This window comes from Portunus trituberculatus, chromosome 18 (genome assembly GCF_017591435.1).
Source record: "Portunus trituberculatus isolate SZX2019 chromosome 18, ASM1759143v1, whole genome shotgun sequence".
Lineage (NCBI taxonomy): Eukaryota > Metazoa > Arthropoda > Malacostraca > Decapoda > Portunidae > Portunus > Portunus trituberculatus.
In genome coordinates, this window is record NC_059272.1 from 18,827,374 (window position 1) to 18,838,485 (window position 11,112).

General features: G+C 39.8%; 1 protein-coding gene across 2 annotated transcripts; it reads left to right on the forward strand.

The window, feature by feature from the left end:
• The first annotated feature begins 123 nt into the window (after positions 1 to 123).
• Positions 124 to 7,425, forward strand: LOC123505497. Of its 2 annotated transcripts, none has more exons than XM_045256835.1 (8): positions 124 to 252; positions 890 to 1,082; positions 1,370 to 1,464; positions 1,656 to 1,805; positions 2,278 to 2,370; positions 3,578 to 3,682; positions 5,998 to 6,129; positions 6,427 to 7,425. In XM_045256835.1, the coding sequence occupies exons 2-8, from the start codon at positions 908 to 910 to the stop codon at positions 7,387 to 7,389; spliced, it is 1,713 nt and encodes a 570-aa protein (XP_045112770.1). In that variant the 5' UTR covers positions 124 to 252; positions 890 to 907; the 3' UTR covers positions 7,390 to 7,425. The 2 variants fall into 2 exon arrangements, with proteins under 2 accessions (XP_045112770.1, XP_045112771.1); XM_045256836.1 differs by having other exon boundaries at positions 6,004 to 6,129.
• Positions 7,426 to 11,112: the final 3,687 nt, after the last annotated feature.

Here is an 11,112-nt window from a genome sequence, read left to right on the forward strand (position 1 = left end):
CCTGACAGCCTCTTGCAGCTTCCTCTTTTCTTATGGGTCTGACAATCTCTTGCAACTATCCTCTTTTCTTATGGGCCTGACAACCTCTTGCAGCTTCCCTCTTTTCTTATAGGGCCTGACAGCCTCTTTTCTTATGTTCTTTAAAAAAAAGGGCGCCGTTGCCAGGGCGATGACTGGAGGGAGGCCTCCCCGATGTAAACAAATCGAGCTGCTGCAAAAGGTCGGAGGTCTCGCTGGGAGGAGCATCTCGTGGTAGTATTTTCTCCATTCATTCAAAAGTGACAGTCTTCCAACAGATTCTTTAAACTCGTGACTGTAGTACTTTTTCAGCTCTTTCGATGGCTGTGTGTGTTCATGTAACTTATTGCCTTATTTGTAATTTAGGCCGGTGTGAAGTTGTGTGATGTCATTTTCGGCGGTTGGTAATATTATTGATCTTCAGGAAGGTGACAAGAGGTTACTCAGACTCAGACCTGTTGTTGTCTTGTGGAGGGACAGGTGGCGGACAGGGTGGCTGGGTTGTTTGTAATAAGTGCAGTGGTGTTTCTTTAGTAGTGTGTTGAAGATGTTTTCTGAGCTTAGCATGTTTTTTTTTTTTTTACATTTGTATTTTTTTTTATTGGGGATGGAGGGGGGAGGTGGGGTGTACTTTGACCTGAAAATGCATGTGATTATTGTACATTTGGAGTGAATTGCTTCTTGCCAATTTCATGAGCAAACTTTCCTTCTGGTAAATGTTTGTGATATGAATTAGTTTGAGGTTTAGTAATCTTATTTCATAATGCTTGCTGACTGTCTCTTTTATTACTCTGAGATTCCCTGATTTACCACAGCTCGGACTAGTGTTACAATGAGCTTGTCTTATTATCCCAGTAAACATTTCTTATAGGGAAGCCTAGGAGCATTCATGGCCTCTTCAAGCACTGACACAGATGTGGGCCCACCAACAGACGAGGAGCAGCCCCAGGCCGGAGGGAGGGCACCAGGTGAGGCCCCCGAGCAGGAGGAACAGATGGAGGAGGGCAAGGGTGGCCCACCAGGTGCTGGCTTGCATGCCAAGAGACCTCATGCCACAGTGAAGGGTAGGTGCTGCTTGGTGATCTTGTGTTGGAATTGGGATTATACTCATTTACAGCAATTTTGTACTTGGAATTTGATGCCTGAACTGTAAACTATACGTTGTAGATTACCATGTGTATTTGATTAAGTCTCACATTTTTCAGATGATTATCCAAATTTCATTGTAGTGTTCTTCTCAAAAAATATAAGTAGATCTTTTATTATTTATTTTAAGTAAAAGTGTTTGTTTGGTAATCTGAGTAATTGAGTATGTGAAATGTTCTTCCATCACAATGACCTTCATGTTCAGAGAGGACAGTGGAAGTCAGAGAGACATGGAGTGAGAATATTCATGGCCTGGACAACCTAACCTTGGCCATCAACAGCCTGGATGATCATGTCCAGGTGAGGACACAGTCTGCTGTTGTCACTTGTTGCCATCATTATGAAACTGAAATACTTCTTTTTTACTTTTACATCTTCAATTGTCTAAAGTGATTATTCCAAGGACTTTATTATATTCTTGCACACAAACACACCAAGTGGCTAGTTACTCTCTTTAGACTGTTCTTTGATAAGGTAGTTTCACATTTCAGGCTGGACTACAGGAAGTTCGAAACTGTGTAGGCATCTTGCGCCACGAGAAGAACGAGCTTCTCAAACAGGTGAGGTCTCTCTCTGAGGTGGTGCGGGAAACCTCCATCCAAAGAGACAGATACAAGGAGGCTACAGTACAGTTGCAGCAGGTAACTCTTCAATTCATGTGTACATAATTTATTTACTTAGTTATATGCTTCTAAGTTGTAGTTGTAGTATGCAGAATCAAAATTAGATGCATGTAATCCTGTCTCTATATCTGCATTTATATAGTCTTTCACTTTAATGTTGCACACTTCTTGTTTTTGTTGATCTATTCTTTAGTTCATTGTGTGACTGGCACCTTCAGTGGGTGTATTTTTATTCTTTTCATCTATTTTTTTATCTAGGCCAAAATTCCTCTTATATAAAAAAGAAAAAGAAAAGATGTATACTTAAGTGGAAAGCTATACTTATCTCTCTTTGTTTAAGTACCATCTTCTTATAATTTCCCTTACTTTCCTCATATTCATCTATTACTTGACACATGCTAAAAGAATGGTGAAGACACTCCTCCCATCATAGTTGCTAAAGGTGACTTGATGCATCCTGAAGTGGCTAACACACTCATTGCTCATGCAGGAAGTTGCCAGCCTGAGGGAGCAGCTGGAGGTACAGAAGGAGGAAAAGGACATTTTATCAAGGAGGATGCAGGAGCTGGAGAATCAGGATGAGGTACAAGTAATGAGGTTTTTCTTATGTTGATATGAGGTGTTCATTTGTTCTTATAGAGCTTTGTCTTAGAGCGTTCATTCTGATATTGCTGTGAAGAAGGTTTATAAAGGGTTGGTAAAGTGGTTTGCTTCTCTTCCTTTATTTTCCTTTTATCTTGTTCTTTTTCTTCCTTTCTTTCTTATTCATAATGACTTCATTCTTGCCTTTCTTCTTTTGGTTCTTTCCTAATTTTCTTTTTCTCCTTTCCTTCCGTCCTTCTTTTTCTTTCATGATATTTGATTTTCATTCCTTTTTCTTTAGTAATATTTAATATTCCTTATTTAATTTCTCTCTTCTGTTCCTTTTCTCTTTCCTTCTCTCCATCTCTTTTCCTATTATTTTCTCCACCTGACCTTTCTCTTTTCCTTCTATTCTTACTGTCCTTCTGTCCTTCTATTGTCTCACTTAATTTTCTTCCCATTATTCTCTTTACTTACCTTTCTTCCATCCTTTTATCCTCTATACCTTCTTCATTTTCTTCTTTCTTGTATACCTTCCCTCCTTCTGTCCTTTGTACCTTCCTTTTGTTCTCTATTTTTCCTATTTTTCTCCTATCCACTTCATCCTATGTTTCTATCATATTTACTTTTTATTTTTCCCTTTATTCTTTATAATTTAATTTCACCTATTCTCTATATTTACCTTCTTTCCTTTCTCCTTTCCTTCTCTCAATTCTCTGTCTCCCTGCCTTCCTTTCTTTCTTTCTGACACACACACTGACCCTCTATTCCTGTGTTGGGCCATTTGTAGTAGCTGGTGAGGTGATGGACTCCTTGGTATCTCTGGCTAATGTACTATGTCCCTCTCTAGTCATCCCCTTCTGTAACACCATGCCATTTGTCAAGGGGACACAAGCAAGAGTGAACTGCCTCATCTCCCACTAAAGTAACAGCTACCTCACTTTCTCATTGTCTCCCTCATGTTTTTGTGTCTTTTTTTCCTATTTTTTATGTGTTACTTTTGGGTTGTTTTGTTTTCTGTTGTCTTTAGATGTTCAAAATTGGTCCCTATATCTTTCATTGATAGATAAACTTATAGCTTTTTAATCACTGTTTATTTCCATTAGTTTGAGTGTGTAGTGATGAACAGCCTTTTTTGAGGTTGCTTGTCTTATATAGCTATATATATAGATCATTGCTAAAATCTCAAACTTTGTCCACACCAACAGCAACACTTGGAGAACATTGCTCGGACCCTGAGGAGTAAGCGTCTGGCACACAGCACGCTGGTGAAGTGGAGGAAAAAAGTGCATGAAAGGAGCGGCAGTAAAGCTGTGAGTATTTCTTCGTCTCATGGTGTGTTTGGTGAAAAGTTATCTTTTTATATTCTGATGAAGCTCTAGATTATAGAAAACTTTTATGTGTAAGGCTAATTGCATAGTCTTTGATGAGATTTAGATCAGGATGTTCTTGTGTTTTATGATATGGAGCATCATGTGTAAAGTTATTTATTTTTTGTTTGATGAAATTCTAGATTGTAGGTTGAGGAGATCAATTAGCTTAGAAGCCACACCAACATTCTTTAAGAAATTATCATCCTGATAGAGAGCAACTAAGTACTAGACTACTTAGTGTTGGTGTGTTTACAAACCTTTTAGATGCAGGTGATGGATGAATTATATTATTGATCTGGATTTTGGGCTTTGACATAGAAGGCAGAGAATATCCATTCCTCATATCATTGTGTTATTGTTGGTTGATGCCAACAAGAAGAGTTTGCAATGTTTGAATGGTGGGTAAAATAAATGATGCTGATGGACTGCTCATCATTCCAGGCACTGCATGCAAGATGGAATAATGGTTTGGGTATGGTTACATTGTTAATTAAATCCTCATTCATTTTGTTCCCAGAGATACCTGTCTGGATGCTTCCTTTTCCCTTGTTATGTTTTAGCATTAGAATTGCATGATATGTTCAGTGACTTTTTCAGCATCAAATGATTGGATATAATTTGATCCTTTTGTTCTCCTATTGTGATGCATAATGGCTTGCAAGTAATACTTATTTATTCTGTTATTAATTTATTATAATGCATAATGGGGAGGTTTCAGAACTAATTCACCAGATGTCACCGCTGCTACATGTCCTCTACTGACATGAGCTAAATCATTGTTGTATAAAATCCCAGGTGCATACAGAGGCATAGGACTTTGATTATTATGTTACTGTTGACATTCTGTATCTACTTTTAAATATCCTGTATGGATAATTTTGGGAGAAGTTTGTCAAAACAAAAATATTTTTTTGTGATTATCTTGTAATAATGTCTTAAATATGGCATATTGCAAACCTAAAATCTATTGATTTGGACAATGAAAAAGGTAAAACCTTTGACTGTCCTATATAGTATGACTCAGCATACTCAGTAACATCGTGATATATGTGTACGTAAAGTTATTTTCGTGAGGATTTTAGCATTGTTTTCATCAAGATCAAGACGTGGCAAAACAATTGAGCAAAAGATGAGCATATCACTGGATAGCTGCAGAGTGAGGAGAGAAGAATATGTGAAGCTTCCCTCCTCCTCCTCATGGCATAGTGACATGGACATTACTACAGGAATTAACTATTTGTCCCACAATGTGTTTTGTTAAGTTAAACAGCAGCAGAGGTTGTGTTAGACAGCAACACTCTCACCAGGATACTTGAGTTGCCTATTCTTAATTAGAATTGTTGTTTCTTTATACTAAGTTGATGTGTGTGGTTTGGACTTTTAAGTGACATGCACATGTTGTTTTCATGTTTACTGTTGACTGGATTAATACACTTGTGATCAAGGGTGTACCTTTTTGGAAATGTGGAGATAATCAAATAAGTCTCAATGCCAATTCATGAGAAAATCAACTTATATACATTTGTTCATGAATAGGGTTTGATTTAGAAGGAATTATGTAGAAAAATATGTTATAACAACGACTTATTGCATCTCTTTATAGAATGACACTGCAGGTATGTTCTATATTACCCCTGTGAGAGCATAGGGGATATGTACTGTGCTGCCATCTAGTGACAACCACTAGTTCTGAAAACTCCCCATTGCTTACAAGTATGTACAGTGCCTCCCAAAACTGTCTTTAAAAACAAGAGGGTTGCATTCTGACACAATGGACAATGTTATTTGACACATCGGGTAATTGGCAACTCTGTACTAAGGATCGATACCATATATATATATCAAAGAACCTGGGAAGTAGATTGATATATTAGGTCTGTGTCAAGCCACATACACCAATCTAACTGACACACCGTGTGATGAGGCAGCCTGCTTCACATGGTTCATTATGCCACAGTTTGCGCTACATGCAAAGATAGTTTTGGGAGCTACATACATGAATAAGATTAGAGGAAGATGCTTTTTTATTCTGGTAATGTTCATGTAAGATTACATTATATGTTTATTGAAATTTAAGTGTCATATTTTTCTATTAAGATTTATTTATTGTTCAAATGACATAAATACAAGCAATATACATACTTTTATCCACATTTCATAGATAATTTAATCATTGAACTTGCCATCACCTTAACATTTACCACACTCATACTGCACCTTATATTCCTGCAATTAATGGTGGCTGTTTTGTAAAGCTTCAGCTGCAGGTCCTGGAGGAGGAAAACAGTAGGCTACGCTCTGAGCTGCTGCTGTGTCAAGAGGCAGCCAAGCAGGCCTTCCTTCGTAGTGCCAATGCCCTTAACTCAGAGGCCATCACCATGTTTCAGGTAAGACTCAGCAGTGCACAGGAATTCAAGCTCTGTCTTCGTCTATTCCTGTTTCCTTGTTGGTGCCTTGAATGAGTCTCCATCAGTTGTCTCTGTCCCTTGCATCTTCCTCTGTGGCTCTCATCCTTTGCAGTTCTATCTATCTATGTTCTCTCTCTCTCTCTCTCTCTCTCTCTCTCTCTCTCTCTCTCTCTCTCTCTCTCTCTCTCTCTCTCTCTCTCTCTCTCTCTCTCTCTCTCTCTCTCTCTCTCTCTCTCTCTCTCTCTCTCTTTTTTCATCCTCTCCTTCTCTCCCTAGGATGCAGCAACTCGTCGCTTGGGTGGGGATGAGGAAGACGATGGGGAGAGACCACCCTCACCTGAATCCTCCTCTGCCTCCTCCTCTTCTTCCTCAGCCCATCCACATAATACTCAGGATAAAGAAGGCTTTGCAGAAGGAGGAGGAAACAAGGAAAATGTTGCAAATAAAGGGGACAGAGACAGAGGAGAGAAAGTGCATGAAAGGTGGCACAGAGAGGAGGATGCAGCGTGCAGCTCAGACCACTTCCACCATGCTTCAGGAGTGCCAAAGCAGAGTGACCGCAATGTCATATATTCATCAACCTTCAGAGGGAACAGCAAGGATTACCGAGTGAATCATACTTGCTCTGCTCCCTCAAGAATCCACTGGAGGCGAGAGGAGGAAGATGAGTATGAGGAAGCCATTGATTCTGGGAGCTTTAGTCACTATGTTAGGAAACCCTCAAGAAGCAGGACTGGCCATGAGGAACCCCATTTCAGGGCACCTTCTCCACCACCATGGGGTGAGGCAAGTGGTGGTGGTGGTGGTGCAGTCCCTAAACCAAGGCTCTCAAGATCTGATTTCATCCCGGACACTCTGCAGCAGGAGGCACGTGCCCGCCTGCAGCAGCTACAGAGACAGCAATACTTAAGGCCAGAGCCACCAGCCTCGAGCTTTGAGCCTCAGCGTAAGACAAAAAGGGTGATGACAAGTGGGAGTCCAAAAAAAGCATGCAGTTGTAGACTTCTCAGTCTTTCAGCACCTTACAAGTGCCCGTATTGCACTCCAATTCATAATTCTGATTATGGACACTATAAAACTAGTAAGAAATCAGTGAATAAAGTAGGCAAAAACAAGGGTGGTTCCATGAATGTTGTAAGCAGCACTACAATGAAGACTGACAATAAGGGTGTAGATAAGAAGGTGATATATAATCCTAATGCATGTACTGTTTTAATTGAAAAACATATAAATAAGTGAGTATGTGTCTTAAAATATTAAAATACATTTATGTAATGAGGGTTTCTCTATTTTGACACCAAATGCTTTTTAGAAAAAAGGTGCCTCTTTTTATTGTTTTGATTAGATATTGATTAGATTTTTTATACCCCAAGAGGATGCAATCTTGATTTTGTATTGCATGAATCATTCTAAGTCCAGAGTGAAGTTGTTGTCAGAAACACAACATTCCGGACTTGCTTCTTGTACGTTGTCTAGCATCTTCCCTCGCCTTGAGTCCTCTGATCTGCCGACAGACAGTCTTATAGAACTTGAGTGTTGATAGATTCCCAACAGACCAGAGGACATAAGACTGAGGAAAACCTCTGAATACAATAAGAGAGTGCAGTAATTCAACTTTGACCATGTCTACGCTAGTGTGACATAATGTCCTCTTCACCCTCCCCCTCACCAGTGTCAAGGGTGGGGCTTTGAGGGGTGGCTTGGGTCCCCCCAGCCATATTGTCCCATGTGGGCTGGCAATGTATTCTGTGAAGTGAAGTGATTGGTTGACAATGTCTGCAGGAAGCTGCCTGCTGTGCTGGGGGATGGGATTGTGTAATGTGCAGGATGTCACTCTGAGCACTGAGGGGAAGTGGTAACCTTCCTTGTGTGTGTTGTAATGGTGAATGTAATTAGCTGCAGGTCCCTGATATTGAGGTGATTAAAGAAAATGATCAATAATGATTTGTGCTTAATTCGAAATATTAATTGAAACTGTAGCTAACACATTGGAATAGCAATTAGTGGGAGAGACAGAAGTTATTGGGGAAATGACTAATGAATTTCTATCAGTACATCTGGAATAATAGTAATCGGTTGTGAATTATGAAGATTAAGGCTACTTGAAAGAAATTAATAAGTTACATTGATAAAATTTGATACGGACAAGAGGAAGTAGCAGGTACTCATTGAAGTATTGATTAATTATTGACAATGGAAAAGTGGCGTTATTGCTTATTGGGAAAACAGATACATGACATTTCATTAAAAGGATTTCGCAAATGGAAGCACATCAGTATGTAATTTGGGAGAAAGAAAAATAACATGGATTTCCACAATGATTCCCTATTATATAGACCAAGGAAAAAATGAGGCAGTGTTGTACCAAGGTAACAACTCATCACACCTTCCCTACACTGTTTGTGCGGGAAATGTCTTTGTTTTAAATGATTTTTTATTCATCTACGTTCGTATTTATTGATTTATATATCTTAACCTATTTTTACCGTATGTTTTTTCCATTATTACTCATTTAACACTCCGTTGAGAAGAAACATTGTCACGTAGAGGCACTCAAAGCGGCGGTAAAGGACGCAGTAATCACCAGCGGCAGGGAAACGCTACCACCGCCCCGAGGCAGGATAGTAGGCACGTGGCAGGCGCAAGTGTCCCGTGGCTGGGTGCAGGGGCTGGGATGTGCGGCTGAGTGCGTCCTGGCATTATGCTGTGTGCTGTCATGACAGTGAGTGTTTGAAGCCGTGTTTTGATAAATTGTTTTTCCAGTTTCTCTCATTAGGGCTGCCAATGAATGCTGCTGGTGTTGTTTGGCCTTTTATATGGGTTTTTGTTATATTTTCATTCATTCATGCTTCATATGTCTTATTATTTGGTTTATTCAGTGTAGAATCGCTACTATCATAATACTGTACGCCATTACGTAGCTGAGTAATGGCGGCTCGAATTATCACCGGAGTATCGCGATGCTGGTTCGAGACAGAAGCTTCGAACATGAACGAGGATATATTTGAAGGAGTGGTAGAAAGCCTGTGTGTATTAGGGTTTCTTTTTTAATACTATAGGGCTGATAAGTGAGTGTGTACGGATGTATGTGTGTTTAGGATTTTATTATATTTCAGTTCTTGGTGGTTTTCGTCTTTCTTTCATGCATGTACTAGAATCATTTTAACTATCACTAAAATAATATGACGTCACTGAATGTCCTCTGTAGAGAAGGCGGGAGTTAGTTTTTTTTTTTTTTTCTCTCTTCTTTTTTGGCGCGGGGTTGGAGGGTGGGAGAGACTGAGATCGTGCTGGTCTGGTCAATATTTACCTGATATTCCTGGTAAGAGAGCAGTTTCAAGTTCTTGTTGTTTATATTTTCCCTTACACTCATTTTCCTTTTTTTTCCATGTTTTTCCTACTTCCTTGTTTAATTTCTTCTTGGTTTTGTTTTTGCTTGTCTTTCTTCCTTTTTTCTTCCTTCTTGTATCTTCTTTCTTGTTTTCTTATATTTTTCCTTTTTCATTCACGTTTCATTTCTTTAGTGGCCCTTCTCCTTATTGTCCTTCTTTCGTATTTTCTCATATTCCTCTTCTTCAGGTTTCATCTCGGCATTCCTTTTATCTACATATCTTCCTTCTTTTCTTCCTACTTTCTGATATCCTTTCTTCATGGAATTCCTTCGACCTATCTTCATTTTTTTTTCCTTCTTTATTTTCTCATGGTCTCCTTTCTTCATTCATGTCGCATATCACTTTCCTTCTCACTGTTTCTTTTTGGCGTTCTTTCTACTTATCTTCCTTCTTTCCTTCTTGTCTTCTCACAGTCTTCCTTCGCGTTCCATCTCTTCGCGTTTTTGGGGTTACAATAAGGTGGAGGTTATCGTCGGCAGGGAAACAGCCCCTTTAGACCCGCCCAGCGTAATAGGTGGCGTGGGGCGGGGACGAGAGGGCGTGGGGAGTTCGAGGGCTTTCGTAGGGCGAGGTTCCTGTGATGATGAGCTGCCGTTCGGGGCCCACCTTCCATCATCAGCGTAACGAGGATACAATCACGGCAGGAAGCGCCCTCCCGCCTCCCATGGTTAAGGAACTCGCGGGGAGTCCTTTGGTCCGGCTCCCCTCACGCCCTCCACCTCCTGGCATCCTTCCCTGTGTGTGTGTGTGTGTGTGTGTGTGTGTGTGTGTGTGTTATGTAATTTCGACTTTGCATGTATGTAAAATGAATTGGGAAGTTGTTAGTTTTAGTCGGTTTGCTTTCATTACTAGTATTAATTAGTTAGTGTTGGATTCTTTTTATTAGTTTTCAAAATTATGATGCTGAGCGTTACGTAAACTTGATTCGATTTTGTTTGTGCGTGTTGTGATTCGAAAAGTGTTGAAAAGGCCCTCTAAGATGCCAGGCCTTAAAAACAAATGAATTAGCCAAAATAGTAGGATTAGTTTCTTGAAACCTCCCTTTTAAAAGATCTCAGGTCATAGGAGGGAGAACACAGAAGCAGACAGAGACTTGAAGACTTGCACCATACAGTGTTATTAAGCTAGATGAGGAGATGTGACAGTGAAGAAACAAATCATTCATTGCTTTGATTATGTTCACGTCTTTATTCATTCCAACGTATCAAGAATTCCGTGTGACGGACAAAAAAAAGCTCCTTCGATTTAGATCTTCCAGAATAGTTGAATACAAAAAGAAAGTCGTAATAGTACAGGTTACCTAGAGCAGGGCAGGCCGCTCTAATCACCGGTGTGGCAAGATTAAAGACTACTCACTACTCACTGCAGCCACGTTACCAACACACATGCAGTACAAGAGGGAGGTTTCAAGACATTTATCCCTTTCTTTTGGCTAACTCTTGGGCCTGTACGCGGACTGGCAACCAATGTGGGCCTTTTTGTTGAACTCTTTCTGTTGCCCTTGCCCAGTTTTCCCTTAGATAAATACAGTAAATACAGTCAAAAAGGCCAGTAATGGGTCAACACATTA

Excerpts from the sequence above, each read along its gene's own strand:
- LOC123505497 (XM_045256835.1), top strand. The coding sequence starts at position 908 with ATGGCCTCTTCAAGCACTGACACAGATGTGGGCCCACCAACAGACGAG. Across the intron at positions 1,806-2,277 it reads CTACAGTACAGTTGCAGCAG|GAAGTTGCCAGCCTGAGGGA; the intron begins GTAACTCTTCAA and ends TTGCTCATGCAG. Across the intron at positions 3,683-5,997 it reads AAAGGAGCGGCAGTAAAGCT|CTTCAGCTGCAGGTCCTGGA; the intron begins GTGAGTATTTCT and ends TGTTTTGTAAAG.